Source organism: Phocoena phocoena, chromosome 17 (assembly GCF_963924675.1).
Source record: "Phocoena phocoena chromosome 17, mPhoPho1.1, whole genome shotgun sequence".
In the NCBI taxonomy this organism is placed as follows: Eukaryota; Metazoa; Chordata; class Mammalia; order Artiodactyla; family Phocoenidae; genus Phocoena; species Phocoena phocoena.
In genome coordinates, this window is record NC_089235.1 from 72,756,081 (window position 1) to 72,778,103 (window position 22,023).

Consider the following 22,023-nt stretch of genomic DNA (forward strand, 5'->3'; position numbering starts at 1 on the left):
CCACTTTACCTCCATCTCCACTGGACACCAACCCTCAGCCAGGTTTCATGACCACTTCGTTCATTACCACATTACCTCTGCGACCTTACCAGGCTGTCCCATGGCAAGATCTGTGTCATGTTCATTTCAAATCCTCAGTTGCTGGCCAACAGTATGTCTTTCATTTATGCCCATTAAATGAAAGAGTATTTGTGTCTCCACCTACCTCAGAGCTCTAGAGAATTCTGGGGGCATTTGTTCATTCATTCATCCTTTCAGAGTTCACCCAATTGCCTTTGGAGATGCTGCCCCAGGTCTCTCTCTTCTCAAACTTACGAAGTCATAGCTATTTTGCATAACATCAAGAGTAATCAATGCACGAAAGTTAATTAACTATCTTCCATGTACAAAGCACTCCTCCTGCGGTCCCCACTCCCCAGAGAACATTGTCAGTGCTTCTGTCCCAGGGTGGGAAGGAGAGGAGGAGGGAAGGAGCCCCGATGGGGCAGTAGGAGTGGACAGGAGGAGTGTGTTGAGATGTCCTCAGGAGGAAACTCAACAGGACCGTGGTACAGCAGAGCACTGGGGAAGATGAGGAAGTGGGAGGAGTCTGGAAACATCTCTTTTCTAATCAGGTCACTGGGCACTGGTCTTCATCACTGAGCTTGGGAAAATAGGAGGGGAAGAAGGTTCTGGAGGTGAGGAAGCACACATAGGCTGGAGAGAGATTTAGGAATCGTCAACTTAAAGATCACTGTCGAAACAAAGGGAGGAAATGGTACCACCTCATGAGCATGTGTGGACAGAAGGGGATGCGAAAGGGCAGGGGTGGCAACTGGGGGGGGGGGGTGGCGACATCAGCATTTAAAGTGGGCAAGACAGCCAGGTGGCGGGGAGGTTCAGAAATGAGCCCGAGATGGAGAATTTTATGGAAAAGGAGATGGGGAGGGTCACCAAGTCCAGGCAAGAAAGAGCCCCAGGCTGGGATGGTGAGCTGCGCCGGCACTGGCGCTGACCATCAGCGACCTTGGCAAGCATGGAGGTGGGGGAGTCGAGGGGCCAGGTAGCTGTGGGGTGAGGGGTGAACTCCCTGTGCTGGGAACGCGGAGGTGGGCAGACAGACACCTTGGCTGGCATTTCGCTCGGGGTGGCGGTAGGAGTCACGGAGAGTTGCACATCGCATGTTCTAAGAGCGGGGAGATTTACCCAGTGATGTCGCTGAACAAGCAGAGGGGAGTGTCCCTAGAGCGCCGGGCAGTGAGGCATCAGCCTCAGAGGGAAGGAGTGTCCCTTGGTCCAAGAAGAGGGAGGGGATTCGGAAAGAGTCCCTGAGAGTAGAGGATGGTGTGGGTGTATGGAGAGCTCTGAGGATCACCTTGGGGTTCCGAGCAGCCTCGTGGGACCCACATGGCAGAAGAGAGGCAGTAAGAAGCAGCAGCTCCTGGGCTCCCTCCTGGGGCCCTGCAGAGCCCACACCCAACACCCGCTTCCCTCCAGTCTCAGCTCTGCTGTCCTCCACAAGGTCCGAGGCCCATCTCATGAGCCCATTTACGATTTCAACCCTCACCAGCCAGCACCCTGTGCTCTCCCCAACCCTGCTTGTTCACTTGTGCCATAGTGATCACCACCGAACCTCCTCTGTTACAAAGATTTGTCCTGTGCCATCCCTCCCCCGAACTCGACTAAAAGCCCCCAAAGGGCCAAGAACATGGGCTGTACGGTTCCCCGATGTACCCCAGATGCCTGGAGCTGCTCCTGGCACATGCAGGCGCTTGACAGAAGTTTGTTGACTGAACAGTGACTTGAAGATAAAGACCCTGCAGCAACGTGGCTGTCATCCTGTTCCTCAAACTTGGGGTGATCACAAGGACACCTACTTTTAATAATTTACTAACCAGAGGGGAGAGAGAAGTAATATCTACTGTCACCCATTTGATAATAATTAATTTTCTTTTGATTCTAACATCAGCCCCAGGCACAGAGAGGGGTATTCAGTGAACGAACTCACTGACCAGCAATGAGTCTTCTGAGGTTGCCTGCGGAGCCAGGTCCGAACCCCACGCTCAGTCCCCTAGGTCACAGGCGTCCAAGGTGACTGTGGAACCCTCCACAGTCGCTAAATGTTTCCCAGGGCTCTAACTTTTCTACGGGAGGTGTTAAAGGCGGTCCTTTAAAACTGCGCACCGCACCTGTGCCAATTCTTGGTGGCCCTTAATGAGACCAGGCCCAGCAAACCCACCTCTGAGGCACGTCTTGCCTGTCATTACAGCTTGTGGCTTCGGCCCTGGCTTGGCAGTCACGTGGTAGCCACATCCCTCCCGCTGCCTCTCTAATTAAACCAGCAACAGCATCTGCGCTTCTGTCCTCGACAAGAAGGAAGAGACCCGGGTCTTCCTGAAAACGGGCCCCTTCGCATCCCCACGCGCCCCCCGGGGGCTCAGATCCGCACTCCAGCCGTCTCTTCAAAATACTGACTGTGGATGCAGCCACGGCCCAGCTTGTCTCAGGGGCTCAGATCCCCTCAGAATGGGAAACGAATCGCAATCTTGTGGAAGCAGAACCTGGGCCCCTCCCTTTAGCATTCTAGCCATGGAATTGTTCAGATTGTTGGAGGTACTTCTAGCAAGGCCCAGGGCTTGGTGCCCTGCTGCTCCTAAAAGGTGCATGTTATGGAAAGAGTTTCCGCAGCACCCGTGAAGGAGGCTCTGTCCTTTGGGTGAGGTCAGTCGTTTTCTAGCAGTGATCCGGAAGAGGAGTTCCCAAGGATCTGGACCCACAGCCAGCAGGACCAGCCTGGATCAGGCCTGGCTCTAAAGCATGGGCTCCCCTGGGCCAGCCGAGCCGCAGACACCTAGCCGCCGACATCATGCTAAGAGTGTGTAGGTGTCATCTCATTTAACCTCAGGGCAGTTTTATGAAGAGGGTGATATTATTGTGCCCATTGTACAGAGGAGAAAACAAAGGCAGAGAGGGATTCAGTAAGTTGCCCAAGGTCACATAACTAATACGTAGCAAAGCTGGCATCCAAGCCCAGGTCTTTCCAGCTCTGGGATTTGAATCTAGGAGGTTTTACTTTGGACTTGCAGCCTCACCTGTGTTATCTCTGTGAAGGTCAGTGTCTCTTCCATTCATTTGTCCAACACTTATTTCCTGGGCACCCGCTAGAGCCCTGCGTGCCCCTCTGCTGCTTCGTAGTTCTGGAACACTAGGCGTTAAACTGACAATAACAGCACCTGGGGATTCAGCGCAGCATCTTGAAGCACCCCAGGGGCCCCTGCCTGCGCCTGGGACAGGGCAAGAGTAAGCGCTCTCCGCTACTGACCATGTGTGCCCAGAGCTGTGCTAAGCCCCTTAGATGCGGGTTTCACTGGAATTTGGCAATGATTCTATGCAACTGCCCAACTCATATGGTGCTTTTGATACCTCAGTGAAATACACATGCTAAATGTTTGGCAATAATTGGAGTTATGCGAATGGTGACTAATATAATTTTTGTGATAAAATATTCCAAAAACTCAGAAAATAACAGGGAATAACATAATGCAGGTTTCCCCCTAAACTATTAGTAGGCTGTGAAGTCAATTAAGTAGATTTGAGGCAGGCATTTTTGAATAGACTAGATTAGGCTAGACTAGAATAGAATGGAAACTCTCAGATTTATCATGTGTGTCAACAGCAATGAGTATGAATGTTATTCGTGAACGTTACTACAGGCATTGACGGTGAGTGTGTGTGTGTGAATTCTGCATGTATAAAATGTCTTTTTTATTATAGATCATGGTCAGAAATATTTGATATAAAAAAACACTGATATAAGAAACATCACTATTCAGATTTAACAGATATTAATATTTTGCCACATTTGTTTCAGATCTTTTTCCAAGGAATAACCCGTTATAGATAGATAACGACGATAGATAGATAGAATATAGATAGAATTCAAATGAAGCCCTTTTTGCACACCTCTCCCTGTCTCCTTTCCTCATCCCTCCTGAAGCTGGTGTGTGGCCACCAGCAGACGTGCCTCTGATCAGTGATTCCAGCCACTGGTCCAGCCTCTTGGTGAGCCAGGCTGAAGGCAGTCCAACCCAGAACCCCAGGATGTGCTGAAAGAGTGTCTCGGACGGAAGGGGTCACTTACTGATCATACCCACTCCTTGAATTCTAATCACAGTTCCTGTGTACTTGGTAATGTTTAGAAAAACAATTTAAACATGTCAGGATATCCCGATAAGCACATGTCAGTGTTGAAATAAGAGCCTAGAAATATGTAAACACACATCCTAGGACCGTACAAGGGCCGAGGGGTCTGGATCTCCGACACCAGAGCTGCGTCACTGATACTCCCTCCCCACCCCTCGTCTTCAGAAATGAGGGAACTGAGTCCTGAGGGGATGACATGGCCTCCCCAGACTCTCCCAGGCAGACAGGATAAGAAAGGAAGGAAGGGGGAGGAGGAAGACAAATACCATATGATTTCACTCATATGGGAAACAAACAAATGAACAAACCAAACCAAGCAAAAATAAACACGTAGCTACAGAGTAGTGGTGACCAGGGCAGGAGGGTTGGGGCGAGGGCAAAATGGGTAAAAGGGATTAACTTCAGTTTCATTTACTGACTCAAGTGTGTGTGACCAGACGGAAACTGAACCTTTGGTGGTGAGTGTGCTGTAGGGTACACAGAAGTAGGAATGGAATGTTGGACACATCAAACTTATATAATGTCATCAGCCAATGTTACCTCGATTTAAAAATAAATCTTAAAAAAGAAGAGAGAAAAAAGAGACTGAGGAAGAAAGAAAAAGGAGGAAAGAAGGAAGGAATGAAAGGAGGGAGGGAGGGAGGGAGAAAGAATTATCTCCATCTGGACACACATCCCACAGAGCTCCCTGCCTTCCCTGCCCATCCTATATAAAACAGCCCTGCCCCATCCCTTCACCCTGCTCCGTTTCTCTTCATAGCACCTGTCCCAGATGAACTGCACAACTCTTGGCTTATATTCCGTCTCCACCCACTAGAATGCAAGGCCCTTGAGAGCAGGGAGCTTGATTAGCGTGTTCAGGGCTGTTTCCCAGGCCTAGCAAGCCGCTGGCCCTGGACCAAGAGTGTGTCTATCAGTAGAAAAGGGTACAGGCGCCCTGTCTCTACGTTGAATGCTTGAGTCAGTGAATGCTGACTGAAGTTGGCTCTCCTAACAAAACCAGGTGACAAGCTGGCTGAGAGCCAAGTGCACGAGCCACGTGAGACCTGTGATCAGCCTGCAACAAAGGCTTGTGTTCAGTGAGCACTTACTAGGCACCAGGCGCCATTTTCAGCGCTTCACGTGTTTGAACCCTTTTAACCCTCACCGCCACCCTGCTTGGGGGCTCCACTGTGTCCACCTTCAGGCAGGCACAGAGGGGTACAGGTGCTTGTTTAAGGCCACACAGCTGGAAAAGGGCAGAGCTGGGATTTCCACCAGGCAGTCCGGCTCCAGCTCCCACGCACTTCTCGCCGGCTTCCACTGCCTCTGAGAGAGAAAATTCTAGACCAAGGGCTTGAGCTATGCTCAGTCGGGCCTTTCAGAATCTGACTGGGGATTTTCCGTATATTTTCTTTTAAGCAATTTGAGGAAAGTCAAGGCCGGACCAGTAGCAAAACAGCCTTTTACCAGGCGCTGCAGAATTCTCTGGGCGGCGAGGCGGCGGACGAGCGCGTGCAGGCTGCGGCGACATGGTACTACTCCCTGGAGCACCACGCGGATGACTACGCCGCCTTCTCCCGCGCCCTAGAGGCGGCCGCGAGGTGAGCCGCCTGGGCGCACCGTCATGCCTCCGCCTCCCCGAGGCCGTGGGGATGCCCAGATCCTCCGGGAGGACCGGGGCCTGGTGCCGCTGCTTCATCTGTGTCGGTCGTTCAGTCCACAGCGCGGGCTGCCTGCCCGCCAGTGGGCTACACGAGGGGTGACCCACCCCTCCCCTCCGTGGTGCGCGCGCGCCGTCAGAGGGTGCCTGCTTGCATATGCCCCGAACCGAGAAGCTGCGCTCAGCTTGTGTAGATGGAGAGCGGGCGGGGGGCAGTCCAGCAGAGAGGGCCCCACCTCCAGCCCAGTACCTGGACCCCTGCTGCCCTTGAGAACAGCGCGAGGAGAGCTCCAAGGGTGGCTAGAGCCCAGGCCTCGTAAGCATCGGTAGTTTTCAAGCCTCCCCCAGGTGACTCTGCTGGGCGGCCAGAGTTCACCTTCCACAGGAAATGGAGGCCTAGACAGGGGAAGGCTTGTGCCTGATGTCACACCCAGAACAGAAGACCCGGGGCTCCTGACGCCGTACATCCCCTTCCCGGGGGTGGGGAGTGCTGTTTCTGCACTCACTGCTTATGCGTCTTGTTGCTCAAGTCCACTGCTTCGAGCTTCCTTCCCTGGGAAAGTCCGCCCAGGTCCCCCAACCCAAGAGGGGTTAGTGGGTGCCTGCACCCATCACAGGCTCTGCCGTCCCCAGAATGTCCCTCTCAGCACCGTCAAGAGATAGCCAGGATTCCAGTTCTCTCTGCCTGCAGAGCCCCCTGGGATGAGACCGCAGTGGGGACTCCAGCTCTCGTGTCACCTTTGAGTTCCTCACGGGCCGCTTGACATGTTCTGTTTCCCTGACAGGCCCCCCTCCAAGCCGGGAGAGCGTGGTCAGGTGGTTTCCGCATCTTGTAACTTCTTTCCTGTCCTCGGGGAGGGAGGTCCACACTGGCCCTTGCTCACTGTCGCCGGGGACAGAGCCACTGTCGAGGCTCAGAGGCCCTGCTGAGCTTGACTCGGATGTTGAGGCCCACTGTCCTGCTTGGTCATTCCTCCCAGGGGCCTGTGGTTTCCAATCGGAGGCTCACTAGCTCAGAATAAAGCTTTGTGCCACCCCCTGGCATCTTGGGGACAGGAAGGCTCTAATTTTCCTTCTAGTAGAGAGCTCAGCTTTGAACAAAATAGCCAACACCTATTCCTGGAGGCCCAGCCCCAGACTGGACCTGAAGAACTCACAGATGTCCAAATCCTGGACCCTGAGAGGCTCACAGCCAAGTCGGGACTGGCTTAGATCAATGTTGTAGAAAGAGCTCAGGGCTAGAGTTCAGAAACCTATGTTCATTCTTGCCCCAGCTTTGCCTGTAACTGTGTTTGAGGACAGTCTGTGAACAGGGGCAAGAGCAGAGGCCTGAAGGAGGGCAGGTAACCAAAAAAGGCTTCACTGAGGAGGTGGACTCTGTTCCTCCCTTAGGCCAGGTCCTCATTCTCTCCTGGCCAGACTGAGGCAGCAGCCTCCATGGGCCTCCCTGCCCCCAGTCTCCTCGGCAAGGTCCATCCACAGCGCTGCCAGGGTGGAACCTTCCACTCCCAGCTGTGACAACCAAAAGTGTCCCCCAGACATTGCCAAACGTCTTCTGGAGCGTGGAGGCATCCCAGCTGAGAGCCACTGGTCTAAAGGTGTCATAACCTGAAACGTCCCTGAGGTCTCCATCTTCCTTCAGAATGCACAATTATTTTATGTTCAGCTTCATAGTATATTATATTTATTTTAACATAAAATGTTTTGCTCCCAAGTCTTTGAGTAAAATTGATGTCCTGGGAAGATGTTTGTCCCATGGGACTCTTGACCCTGCGATGCATCGTATGGACATAGTGTGTGATCGTGGCCCTCCATGAAGCAGGCTGGACCATGCGCCAGCAGGGGGGCCAGCAGGGGCGAGAGGAAAGCTGGAGGGTGTGAGGAGGGGCGGGGGGTGTTCTCTGCAGGCCTATGCAGAGGGGCTGGCTGGTGGCCCAGGTCCCTTGCCTGGGAGAAGCCTTTACCCGGCACTGTTGTCCATAGAGCTGTGCATAGCTAGACCCCATCCGCTGTCCTCCTCTCACCAGGGACTACTTTATCATCTGTCCTGTGATCGACATGGCCAGACACTGGGCAAGGAGAGCCCAAGGAAACGTCTTCATGTATCACGCTCCTGAAAGCTACGGCCACAGCAGGTAAGGTGGCTGCGTGGCCACAGCGGGTGTTGGCACACAAAGAGAATCTGGCGGAGGGTCCCTGTCACTTCTGTGATCCACAGGGCGGCAGAGAAAAGAAGGCAGGACCATCATACAAGTCCTGGTTCAATGACATGGGACGCGTCACTTAACTTTTCTGAGTCTCAGTTTTATCATCTGAAAAATGGGTGGAATAGTAATCACCACTTTATCTCACAGCCTTGTAGGAAGAGCAAGTAAAAGAAAAGATATAAGAAGCAGTTTGGAATTGCAACATCAGACATTCGTTGACTGACCTGGCTTGGGGGGAGGAGCCATCTTTATTAATCCTACCTGTTTATGTCTCTAAAAACTGAACACTCAACTTAATTTAAGAAGATGACCTTCCAAAGTATAAAAAGATTTCTTTTGCAACAAAAGGAGTTTTATTTACCCCTAATTTATATACCCTTCTAACTTCCAGAATAAGTTCAATGTATCTTGTAATAAAAGTCTCAAGTGCAATAAAATTATCAAAATGGAAAAGAAAAATAAGAGACACAAGCAAAAGAAAACCAGTGATAAAGGAAGCGGCGACCAGTGGGCCCAGGATGTGATCCTAGTTTCCCGGAAGCCAAAGAAAAGAATTGAAAAGTAAAGAAGAAAAGAACAAAGGTTCGGTTTTCATAGCGCCATCAGCTAAACAAAGGAACAGAGAGGAGTGGTGTCATAAGGCATATTTGGTCTCGGCCAGTGGGAGGGCAAAGCCACGTGTGTCGCTGGGGCGCAAGGTTTCCAGGGCGTTGGAGGGAGGACTGTGAGGCCGCGTTTTCTACTTCTTCATGACCTTACAGTCCTGAGCTCTTCACCTGTGCTGGAGAACCCCAAATCCCTCCAGTGCTGGGCCAGTAACTTCCCACATAATCTGATGTGATTCCCACAAATTACATCAGATGAGCCACTTCACATTGGAGCTCCTTTGGTAACAGAATGTCAGCGGGTCAGGTGTCACAAGATGCCAGAGTGTGTTGCTTCATCTCATACGAGAGTATGAAGCAAGGACACATGGAGCAAGGACATCCATCGCCCATGTCCATGGTCTGTTACTGAGTGTAAGAAAGTCAACTTTTTTGGGGGGCTGTGTTGGGTCTTCGTTGCTACGTGTGGACTTTCTCTAGTTGCGGTGAGCGGGGGCTACTCTTCGTTGCAGTGCGCAGGCTTCTCATTGTGGTGGCTCCTCTTATTGCGGAGCACGGGCTCTAGGCCTGTGGGGTTCAGTAGTTGCAGCGCACGGGCTCAGTAGTTGCAGCACGCAGGCCCTAGAGCGCACGGGCTTCAGTAGTTGCAGCACGTGGGCCCAGTAGTTGTGGCTCATGGGCTCTAGAGCACAGGCTCAGTAGCTGTGGTGCACGGGCTTAGTTGCTCTGCGGCATGTGGGATCTTCCCAGACCAGGGATCGAACCCGTGTCTCCTGCATCGGCAGGTGGATTCTTAACCACAGCGCCACCAGGGAAGTCCCGAAAGTGAACTTTAGAGCTGAAGGATGAGCTCCACTACTAGCCAGCTGTGCAGCCTTAGGCAGGCTCCTTTGCCTCTCTGATCCTCAGTTTCCTCATCTACAAAATGAGGCTAATGGTTTCCTCTCACCGAGTTGGTGTTAATAATACCTGGATTATAAATTATCCCTCTCTAACCTGTGTTGCTTTGCACCAGCATCAAGGGACGTCTTACAACCATACACGATTTCTTATTATAATTGGCAACATCCCTATAGTAGGTTGAACAATGGTCACCTGAAGATACCAGGTCCTAACCCCTGAGATCTGTAAATGTTCCCTTATAAGGAAAAGGGGTCCTGCAGATGTGATTAAGTTAGGGATCTTGACGTGGGAAAGCTATCCTGAATTATCCCAGTGGGTCCTAAATGCATTCACAAGTGTCCTTATAAGAGAGAGCAGAGAGAGATTTGCTACACATAGAAGAGGAGGCAACGTGACCACAGAGGCAGAGATTGGAGTGATGCACCCACAAGCAAGAAATGCTAGCACCCACCAGAGCTGGAAGAAAGAGGAGTGGCTTCTTCCCTAGAGCCTCCAGAGGGGGCCTGGCCCTGCCCACACCTGGAGTTTGGCTCAGTGAAACCGGTTTTGGACTCCTGGTCTCCAGAACTGTGAGACAGTAAATTTCTGTTGCTATAAAGTCATGAAAGTTTGTGGTAATTTGTTACAGGAGCTATGAGAAACTAATACAGGCCCCCAAACATTCTAGTTTTCCTAAACAAGCACTCGTTACCTGGTTTCCCCCAACGGGTTAGTCAATTTATAACACTTCACGGAACACCCATCTTTGTGAGGCCAGCGGTGTTGGAAAGAGCATCTCTGTGTTACAGATAAAGAGTCTGAGGTTCAAGAAGTTCCACGTGATTTCCCCAAGGACAAGCAGCCGTTGGTTATAGAGCAGTGACCTACTCGTAGCTTCTCTGAGCCCCAGAATTCTCTTTCCACTAAAATACGCGGTCTCTCTGCTTAGAACTGTTTATAATTCCAACTTGATTTACTTCCTAGATTCAAGCAACTGCCTCCAGGTTGTGGGAAGGGAAGTAAATGCCAGGCCAGGGCTCTGGTGAGAAGGCATTCGGGAGAGAGGGAACGGTGAGAAGAGCCGAGGGATTGGACAGAGATGAAAGGCGGTCTCATAATCCCATGGCCACCACGTCCAGGAGGCCAGACCACATCCAGGGAGGCCAGGCCACATCCAGGGAGGCCAGGCCACATCCAGGGAGGCCAGGCGTGGGAAGCCATTCGTGGAGTGCTCTGGCAGCACCTCCCCAATGCCAGGGCTCTCAGGAGTTCACACCCAGAGCGCGAGTTCTTCGATCTGGTTCTCCACCTTCCCTTCTCTGAAGGCAGAGATTGTAGCAGAAGCCGCGATACCCCTGCAGCAAGTCCATCAGAAGCCTTCAATGCGTGCGTACAGCTTGGAGCTCCAAAAGTTCCAAGTGGCAAAAAACTAAGAACTGCACCTGTTATATGAGGACAAAAACAATCAAAACATAACGTAGCAAAAGGATCCATATGATTCCAACCAGCATCAGTAATGCTTTGAGCCCACCTGTATTTGGTTCCTAGGGCTGCTGTAACAGAGTACCATACCCTGGTGGGTTTAGAGCAACAGGTATCGTCTCACCACTATGGAGGCCGGGAGTCTGAAATCGAGGTGTCGGCACAGCCGCGCTCCCTCTGGAGGCTCTAGAGGACGATCTGCTCCAGGCACCCCACGCCCCAGCTTCTGGAGGCCTCAGGCATTCCTTGGCTTGTAGACAACACCTTTCCACTGTGTGTCTGTGTGCAAATTTCTCCTTTTTATAAGGACACCAGTCAGACTGGATTAAGACCCACCGCAATGACCTCATTTTAACTTGGTTATCTCTGCAAATACCCTATTCCCAAAGAAGGTCATATTCTGAGGTCCTAGAGGTCAGGGCTCCGACATATCTTTTAAGGGGGACAGAGTTCAACGCAAAGCACCACGCTTCTCTCTAACATGACAGCCCTGCTGGGGAGGCTCCCGAGGGGCAAGGGTGCAAAGCAAGCTGTTCTGGACCTGGGATCAGGGTGGTTCCCAGAGGAGCAGCCCTTGAACGGGATCCAAACCACACCCTCAGTCTCTTGTGGCCAGTTTGGGTTTCTCTGTTGCTGAAAAGCATCCTCACGCCCCTCTGGGAACCCACAGACAGGACGCCACTGCGCGGATCCACGGAACCCTCCTTGAAAGGAAGCCACACCCATGCGTCAGAACCACACAAAGTGCCTCCCGGGTCACCTCAGGGCCTAGAGACCCTCCTGGCACAGAGGAGGCATAGTAGGTGCTCAGGAAATCATGCTGAAGGACAGAAGCTGATCCAACTACCTCAGTTGACAGGTGGGAAAGGGTCTCTTCCACTCTAGTTTACAGGCTCCTTGGGGCTCGGTTTTGCTATCTGCAAAATGGGAGTAAGGAGGTGGGACAGGTCAGGAGTAGTGATTCTTCACTGGGCTCTGTGGACCCGGGGGAGAAGGAGAGCGAGATGGAGGGTCCGAGCTTCCCAGCCCCTTTCTCTGTACTTCATAACTGAGCTTCAATTAAAATTTCAAGGTCATTCAGTTTACAGAGATATGAAAAATGTCTGGGCTCAGTCACCTCTCAGACACCTTCTGACTCTGACATTTTATCAGTTTGGGAGGAAAGAGACACTCAGAACCACTGAAACATTTGACAGGCAGAGATGTTGCCAACTGTACAAAGGCAGAAAGTGTCCTGGGTAGAGCAGCGACTCTGGGCCAACTGCCTCGTTAGAAACCCATCTTGACGCTTATTAGCTCAGGGACCTAAGGTGAGTCACTTAACCTCCTTGGTGACAGTTTCTTCAACTGAAAATTGGAAGAAGAATAATCGTACCTACTTCAGGGGCTTATTGTGATGATTTGTGTATGGAACAGGACCCGGCAAACAGAAAACGGTAAGAGTGTCTCATTATTCTTGTCCATCAGAACACGTTCTTGATATCTTTCCGGGCATGTATCATCTCTCCCCACCACGACCATAATATGGTGCCATCTATATAGTAGATACTTGAATCAATGAATGAATCATAGAAACTAACCCATTTAATTGTTGGCAAGTTTATCTTTTCTGCTCGAAAAGACATCTCTCTCACTCTGCCCTGGAGCTGTCACACTCTTGTTTATTTCTGGCTGAAATCTACAGACTTAAAATATATGCGCGTGCCTTATGGTTTCAGCCATCTGTCTGTGAGCATATATTAGCCTTCCTGGCATAGCTAGTGAACAAAACACAATAAATTACCACTTTCTCGCAGACTCTTGTTAATTGATCACAGCATTGCATGCTCACCTGGATTATGTAGATGAGATTTGCATCTCTGAAATTGAGGGCCAACTTTTGTGAGGAAAGAATAAGTGTAATGGATGGGGGAGGAGACAAAAACAGGAAAATCTGCAGTGTGAGAAGAAGGTGCAATTTTAAGATCCAGATTCAAAGAATCATAGACTATGTAAGATGATTTCATCCAACTCATTTTACAGATAAAGAAACAAACGCCCAGAGAAGACTGGAGTTATGTCCCAGTCACAGAGTCAGTAAGCGGCAGTCTGGATTCAAACCCTGCCTCCTGCCCTTTCTCCAGTTTCCTTTCAATTGCACCCACTTCAACCCAAAGCCTCTGAGTGCCTGCCATGGCTAGGTCCACCTGCTAGCTGTGCGACTTTGGACAAGTTGCTTAACCTCTCTGAGCCTCCATGCATCTTTATCTATCCAAGGGGAGAGTAATAGTGCATGTCCCACAGGGCTGCTGGAAGGGTTCAAGGGTGCAGTGTCTGCATCTAGGGTGTGTTCGTGGATGTGTGTACGTGTTTGTACACACCACAATGCCTGGCAGCTTTGCTCACCAAGACTATTGACACGGGGACAAAACTTAGCAATTTTCTTTTGCTCAGTTCTGCTCACTGGGGAGATTTTGAGCCAGTCTCCTCCATGGCTCCCATCTATAGCCCGCTGTTTCATGAAGAGGGATTTTCAGTGACGATTGTAATCCAGGGTTTCTCAACTTGGACGCTGTTGACGTTTCAGGCTGGATAACTCTTTGCCATGGAGGGCTGTCCTGTGCAACCTGTGCTGTTTAGCAGCAACCCTGGCCTCCGCCCAGTCAATACCAGAAGCACCTTCCCAGTTGTGACCACTGAAAATGTCTCCAGACAAGGCCACTGTCCCTTGGGGCCCCAAATGGTCCTCTGTTGGTAAGCACTGCTGGCATCCCTTAAAACGGGAGTTGTCACTAACACCACCTGGAGAGAAGGTGTGACCCCCTTTCCCAGATCTTATCCCTGAATCAACACAAGATCCCCCCACCGCCAGGTACTGTCCCTGGTCCCACGGACCCTCGGGCAGACCACAGTGCACCACAAACAGGAGCATCTGGCTCTTCTGTTACAAAGCTCACCTGGAAGGCGGGCAGGCTCTCTCCCATGGTCGCACCAGGCAGGACCCTGGCCTGCTGTCCACTCCTAGGTCTGAGGCCGTGGCTGTTCTCTCTCTTGCCCGGCTGTGTCTAGGTGCCACCTCCCACGCTCTGCTGGGACTCTTCCCTCCCTGCCAGTCCCGGCATCGCCGTCTTGTTGATGACAGTTGATGTCTTGCTCTCTAACCAGCTCCTCCCATAGGACACTCTCGCCCAAGTGTCTTCCTAGGAGGGACCCACATTGTGTCCTCTGCCACTCACGAGCCACGGACTCCAAGACCCTGTGGCCATCCCTCCAGGAGCCAGGCCCCAGCGAGTGTAGAAGAGAGCACTGATGTATTCTCTGACGTTGCCTGTCCTTAGGGGGCTTATCCTGGCTCTGCCTCTCACTTTGAGCCTCTGGCAAGTGACGACCTCTCTGAGCTTTGGTTTCCTCATCCGTAGTTGGAGCTAATAATAGTACACTTATAGGAGTGTGTCGGGATCAAATAAGACAAAACACGCAAACAGCCTAGCTAGCTAGCTGGCATAAAGTTGGCACTCAGTAAGTGCTACCAATACTGCTTAATGTCTTATGCTGGGAGAACCCACGTTGGAGTGAACAAGATCCAGGAAGAAAGCAACCACAGAAGAAGTGGTTTTTGTGTACTAGCTCCTGAAAGATTTGCTGTGGCCACTTCAGAGGGGAGATGGGGACCCATCATCTTAAGATTCCTGGGGGTGGTACCAGTTCATCGTTTCCCATGGAAATTCACCTCGGGGCTGTGTGCGAGCCATCACGCTTGAATTATGTGCTGTGTTCAGGTCCTTATTCCAAAGTCCTTCGTCCCCAGAGTCCTGAGATGTCATTGCCACGTCTCAGCAGTGCAGAGGCATCTTAGAGAGATGAGACTTGACTTTGAATGGGCAGTGGGGTAGGGCTCTTGGGATTAAACACCTACCCAGGCTCCATGTAGGCTGTTGGACCAGTCTTTACTTTTGGGAAAAGCAGTTCAGTGTAGTGAAAGAACACATCCTTGGAGGTTAAACCAACTAGGGTGTTAATCCCATTTCTTCCGTTTGTTAGCTGTCTACGTTTGAGCAAGTTCCTTCACCTTAGTTTCCTCACCTAGAAAATAGGTGTAGTTACCTCTCCTTCACAGTGTGAAGATTCAGATCAATGTACATTAAATGCTTGGCATGTTGTAGATGGTCAGTCAATATTTGGGTTATTTTCCTTTTAGGAAAAATAAGGTTCTGAGAAGAAAAATTATCAGAATGACTAAAGAGGCAGTAACGTTCCTCCTTCACAAGTTGTCCCAACCCTGGAAAAACAAAGACATCAATTCCAGGCTCAAGATATTTTGTACACCACTGCATTGGCATTCTAGATGTTTCTGTGCATTCCAGGGGCCTTTAACATTCCAGATTCCAAATATTATGTTTTTACTTGACTGTCTTGGTGAATTAGTTGGAATTAGCAAACCAAAGCAACTATTAAGTGGTTGAATTCTTGAACTGGGTCCATTGGCCTGGCTACATCCTGTGTGATTAACAAGATTATTTCCCAGTAAAGATGGAAGTAAATCATTTTCTGAGACTGAAGCCAAATTCATGACGTATAAGGGCTTGTGCTATATATCCTCTTCAACACTGATTCGACAAATAATTACTGTCTTCTCTGCCCCAGATTCTCTGAGATGGAGATCCTAGAGATGGAGCAGCTGGTAAGACAGAGAAGGGACTTGGGACTAACACTGTAGTCAGGGGGGTGGGCTGATGAGGGTCTAGGGCTAGGGTGCAAAGAACAGACAATACACAAATAAATATGTAAAGTAAATTCAGATAACTGCCCTAGGAAGGAGAAAGGGAAAGGGATTGACATGTTTGAGGATAAAGACGGACAGAGAGCTGGAGTTTATTGAAGAGGAGGAGAGTAGTTGGAGATATGGGGAAAAAAGACAGGGTCTTGCAGTTCACATAAGAGTTTGTAAGCTGTGGCAAGCAAAGAGACAGTATTTTATCTGAGTATGATGGAAAGTCATTGGAGATTTTTAAGACAGGTTATATAGAACGCACCTTGGTCTTTTCTCTCACACTCATAACACAACTCACTAAAAACCAGATTTTTAATTGAATGTAGAATAGAAACCCTGTTATCCAATATGATGGTCATTTAGTTAATCAAAAAAATCAATTAAAGTGGGAACTTATGACTAATGAATATGCCTTAAACATTTAATTTTCACTCTAAGCGTACAAACATGCATTTACTTGCCATTCTTCTCATGCAGGGTCAAAAGTTTGAGTAGGAAGATGTGGTTTGGAGTTCTCCCTTTGAAATTTGTGCAAACCCATAACCATAATGCAAGTGAATGTCCACTTCTGGTTTCTTGAAAGTGGGGCATCCACGTGATATGTAATGCAGTTAATTCAGCTCTATACTTACAAGAAGAACTATTACTGGCACAGACCGGTCAGTGATGAACACAGTTGGTTCTTGGTAAACATCTAACTTCCTGGTGAGAGTAGATGTGTTGGACCAGGAAAGTTCAGCCTTTTCTGAGCAACAGTTGTTACATCTCATATAGGGAATAAAATGTCCAGGTTTATCCAGCAAGTCCTCTGAAAGCTTCGCCTGATTTGCCAAACCATATATCATCCAGCTGTGCTGGGCTTTAGGGAGTTATGGAAATATTGTAAGTGTCTCATCTGGGGCCGGGGGTGGGATTGAATTATTTAAAGTATTGCTGAGCGAATCTCTTTGTAAAACGCGAGCCAAAGCATATAATTACTTCTTGATTAATTCCTAGGCAGAATCTGAACTTTTGCATATTAGATTTGCCCAAAGAGAAGTACACTGGTAAGCTCCTATTTGTAAGTTATTTAACAATCCCTCAAAAAAAAAAGAAAAAAAATCCTGGGAAGCAGAAGGGCTTTTATTCCTCCATGTTCCCTAATTTCTTTTGGAGGAAGTTATCTAGAGATGCTGGCTAAAGATTAAAAAAAGGAGTATATTTTATGGGGATGAGGTCAACAAGCCTCCTCTTTCAGACAGAACAGCAAGGATAGAAGTCTCTGGAACAGCAGACTCTCAAATCAATCCAGTGAGATGGGGTGGAGCAGTGGGCCCCAGCCAAAAGCCTCTTCAAGCCCTGGAAGGTAAACATGTGGCCTGTTTATGTCAAGAAGGATCCTACCCAGTCCCTCTCCGCACCCTGATCCCCAGCTCGGGTCACTGTGCCAGCAGGGCCCAGTGTCAAGTGCGTTCCTCTGGGGACACCATCTCAGTCGTGCTCCCTAACGAGCCCCAGTGTCCACACGTGATGCCTCTCTTATACCGGAAGCAGAGCTCAGGTCAGGAGCTTGTACATGAATAGTCTCTGAAAGGTGGCTTTGGCTTTTGACTTGCTGGAATGCAGGATGACTGACAGGTAAGGTCGGGGGTCAATCTGTAAAAAGAAGCAAACTTCTGTCTCTCCTGGATAACTGCAGCCACCCTGTGATTTCTCAGTTCTAAGCTTTCTTCCCAGCCCCCTCCGGCAATCGTTCCGAAAGAGATGCAGCCTGTGACTGGCTTGTGTAGAAACCACCAATGTCCTTTTTCCCTTAAGATGTGGCCCTCAGTTCCTCTGGCCTCAGTTCTCATGCCTTTCACAGGACCGGAGCCTAAAGACCTTAGCGGGCATGCTCTTGAGTGGTTCCCAAACTTTTGACTTTCCTGGATCAGGAAAAACTCCAATTTCATTTTTCAGCGTGATGCACTTCTCACAATACATGAGGCCCAGAGCACTGGAGAATCCGTCACCTGCCGCCACAGCTCCCCGTCCTGCCTCCACCCCTCTGTGCCAGGCCACACCTCCCACCCCATCGTCCGTACAAAGCGCAGAACCCAGTCTGTGATTCACACACCCCGAGTCTCTGCCCGGACACCCGTCCACACTTCACCCACTCCTAGAGACCTCCACTCACGTTTCAAGGCACAAATCAACCGTCATTTCTCCTTTCTGACTTTCTACAAACTCCTCGCCATTCCCTTGCCTGAAACAAGTAGTATTGCTTTTCTGTCTCTTTTTATGAAGTTTGTAAGCAATTCTATCATTTGATATCTATTTATCTATCATGCAACCCACAGAATTTTATTTTTTTAATGTTGGCTTGTTTGCATTTCCTGTCAGACTGTGAGCTCCCTGATGGACGGCAGACTTACGCCTCTTTTCCCCCAGCACCTATTCAGAGCATGGTGCGCAGTAGGCATTTGGCAAATATGACTCGAGCGCAGTCCTGCCCCGACAGGCAGTGTTTTGCCACTGTCCTCACTGAACTGTATTCACATCCTGAAACCGAAGCCCACGCTCAGTTGTCCCCCGGACTGTGTGGTTGCTCAGCTTTCCCGCCCTCTGGCTAAATGTACCGTCACCAACACCAGCAACAGTAGCTCTTGCTTGGATGGCAATTCGTAGCTTTTAGAGAGATTTCCACCCGCCGTCAGTCTGTGAGCATCTGGTAATGCCACAGGGGAGGCTGAACAGGGATGATCAGACCCATTCCACAGGTAGAGCAGCCGAGAGTCAGTGGGGTTTGAGCCAAGCTCACCCAGCCTGGGCAGGGAGCTTTCCTAGGCCCCACGTCCACATGGGACGATGGGGAGATCCAGACCTGGTCTGAGATGGATGCGTGACTATCAGGTTAGGGAAGGATGATGGGAAGATTATTATCAAAGACAGCAGATGACACCGAAAAGCTAAATAAAAGCAGGGTGGCCATATGCCCACATGAGTGCCACAAGTCTGGGTATATGACGTACCAGTGATCAAAGCCAGCACAGAACCTAGAAGCCACATTAACAGGCATGAACTGTCTACCTCAACCTGCAGCACTGCAGCCATTCAGCTAGCGAGTTCCTCCTTTTACCTCGTCAGTCCCTGGAGTGTCCTTCCGTGTCCCCCTCTGCCGACGCTGACTCCAAATCCCTCTTCTTCCTCCAGAGGGTCAGGGACTCTCAGCCCAGACTCCCTGAGGCCTTGGTGCTCCGATCCCATAAGCCCTCTTCCAAGGCTCCCACTGCCTGCCCCTCCTCCAGATGTCTGTCTTCAGCAGCTTGAAATAACTCCAGCATCCTGGTAAGGATCAGCCCTGCTCAGGAACGAGCAAAGCAGCCGTCCTCGTGTACAGCGAGCCCTCAGATGAAACAGATCAGATGCGCTGGAAGGCCAGGCCTTTCCCCAGGGCAGTGCCCTGTCAACTCTGGGTGGCGGGCTGGAGCCAGCTCGCGTGTGCTCCCGGGAGCCGCTGTGCACATCTTTCCCCAGCTTCATGTTCTATGACATCACTTTGGGAGTTTGGCATCGTCTCTGGTGGGAGACCGTGGAAACTGGCAAAAGCCAATCATTAAGCGTTTACCATCACACCATCGGCACAGATCTTCTGGAGAACGTGATGAAAACTATGAAGCTTCTCCCAGGAAATCTGCACATACGCAGTGTCACGGCATGTGTTATACCGAATTTCAGGGACTTGTGCTCCTCTGAAACCCTGTGCTGGACCCTCAAGTTAGAGACCCTTATTCCTAAGCTTTCTGACGGTTCTCATGGGGAAACGAAAATAGCGATGAACACTGGAGCCAGATACTGAGCAAGGGATTTGAAAAATTTTGTTGCTAAACCTCATTCAATGTTTGGAAGCGTGATTGTGTCACCATTTTACAACCTCAGAGAGGTCGTATACCTTCCCCAGGATTTCATAGCTTTAAGTGGTTGAGCCAGGATTTGAATGCTGTTCACTGCACCATTTGGAATGCAGCTTTCTTTGGAAGAAACGGTGGAAAAGGCCACTGTGGAAGGCAGGATATGGCCCCTCCAAACATCCACGTGTGAATCCCACCCTACCTGTGAATATGTCACCTTACGTAGCAAAGGGTCTTGGCAGGTGGGATTAAGATTCAGGACCTTGACGTAGGAGATGATTCAGGATTACCCAGGTGGGCCTGATCTAACGACACGAGTTCCCCAAAGCAGGAGAGGGGCCAGAGGAGTGGGTCAGAGAGATGGGACGAGAGAAGGACTCCACTGACTGTTGATGGCTTTGAGGGTAGAGAAGGAGGACCGTGAACTGTGGCCTCTGGGAACGGCCTTCAGTTTACAGCCCGCGACAGAACGGGAACTTGGGTCCCTCCCCTCAAGGATCTGAATTCTGTCACATCCCCGATGAGTAGGAAACAGATTGTCCCGCAGCCACTGCCAAAGGAATGAAGCCCGCTGACCGCTTGATTTTGGCCCGATGAGACCTATGCTGGACCTTTGAACTCCAGAGCCTGTGAGATAGTATACGTGTGTTGTTTTAAGCCCCTTAGTTTGTGGCATTTCTTAGGGGGCAGCAGTAGGAAAGGAATAAAGTCACTTTCTCTTCAGGGCCTTCCGCGACGTTTCCCTTCCACACACTGTAGGGGAGGAGTGGGTTCGGGGGGGAGGGGCAGCGGGGGGAGGGGCCGACCCCTGCGACTCTGGGCTCCCCCGGTTCCTATGCAGCCACTGAGATGCACAGACCTCAGCCAGCCCAGTGTCGGTAGTGGTGCCGGTGGACGACCCCGTGCAACAAGACCAAGAGGACAGCGGGCCTTGGAGTCCAGACCTGGTCCTGGCATCGCTGCCGAGCTTCAGGGCCTTGGGAGGAAAATGGCCTCTGGGAGCCTCAGTTTCCCCCAGTGTAAAACTCCATGAATCATTCCAATACCACCTACTCACGGGGCCCTTGAGACAATCAAGGTGACAGTGATTTGTGAACTACCAAGCGTGGGTATTAGTGAGAGATTTTTTATCGCCCTTCTTACGACGTCTATCTTCCTGGCATGTTTTTGTCCTGTGTTCCTTTTCCTTTTATGGCTCTTAAAACACCACTGAGAATTTGGGGCATTGTTACCCAAATTAATGGGTATTGATTTGGTCCTCAGCGCTGCACCCCCAGAGGTAGAGTAGACAGAGACAGGGTTTGGGGTCTGGGAAGCAGCTTCCGACCCTGGCTCTCCCGTGTCCCTTCACCTTTCTGAGCCTTGGGTCATTGCCTGGAAACGATGCAGGTGATACACTTTGCTTCCTGGCTGGTCCTGAAAGTTGCTGATCAAAGACCAACCACAGTCCCTGGCGCATCTCAGGTGCTCAGGAAACAGTAGCTCCGAACAGGCGCTCAGCAGGGCTGGCCACCGACTCTGGGCTCTCGTCTGAGCTTGACCAGAGCTGGACAAAGGACTTGGCTCTTCGGGTCCCAGGACCTATAAACTCTGATGCCACTGCCTCTTTCTGCTTCCTGCTCAGGAATGAAGTAAAGCTTACAGCTGCTCTAAGAGGGTTGGGGTCCCTGACAACAGTTGCAAAGAGACATCACCCTTTGGGACTGTTACTCTCTCCATCCTGACCGAGTGCTGTCCATCCTGTGTGGCTCACACTGTCTCGTGTTCCTTCTATGATGCCTTCCAGTGGAAGTGGCCGATATTCACACATAATAACCATAATCACAGCAGTCCCTGGCATTTGTGAAACACTTGTTTTAATAGCTTCCACGTGCGATGGCTGCTCTGGTCTGTATCTCACAATGTAGAAACTAAGCCTCAGAGAAGTCAAGTGACTCATCCAAAGTTCCACGGGTGACAAGTGACAGAGCGGGGTCTCTGCTGAGTGACTCAGTGGCGTGTCGTTTCTTCTGCGCCGTGCTCCTAGTCACGTGTACACCTGCTGATAATTCTTATGATGGAAGGAGGAGTTCCAGCTCTCGAGCCCCTCAGAAGTCCCCAGGCTGGGCCAGGTGCCTGGCTTCCAGCTCCAGCCCCGCGCTGGTGGGTCACCTCAGTTCCCGACATGAGCAGGCAGGGGTAGCAGAGAAGGCCCCCTCTTGGCTTGAAATGTTCCCCTTCACATCCCTCATCTTGAGGGTCCCCTTTCCCGTCTCTGGGGTCATCACGGTGAGTCACCCTGAGCCAGCGTCACACTGTCTATTCACACAACTTTGCATCTTGATTTAGAGTAGTTTAGCCTCTGTACAGATTGCCTTTATCTAGGAGCCACCTGGTCTGAGCCCTTTCCCAGGACATCTGTCCA

At 50.5% G+C, this 22,023-nt stretch overlaps 1 protein-coding gene across 1 annotated transcript in view; it reads left to right on the forward strand.

Moving 5' to 3' along the window:
* The window catches only part of TG (thyroglobulin), a 243,760-nt gene that overhangs the window by 217,478 nt on the left and 4,259 nt on the right, over positions 1-22,023 (forward strand). The window contains exons 44-45 of the mRNA XM_065895070.1: positions 5,584-5,765; positions 7,852-7,959. Of these exons, the coding sequence (XP_065751142.1) occupies positions 5,584-5,765; positions 7,852-7,959 (290 nt within the window). The remainder of the gene's footprint in view (positions 1-5,583; positions 5,766-7,851; positions 7,960-22,023) is intronic.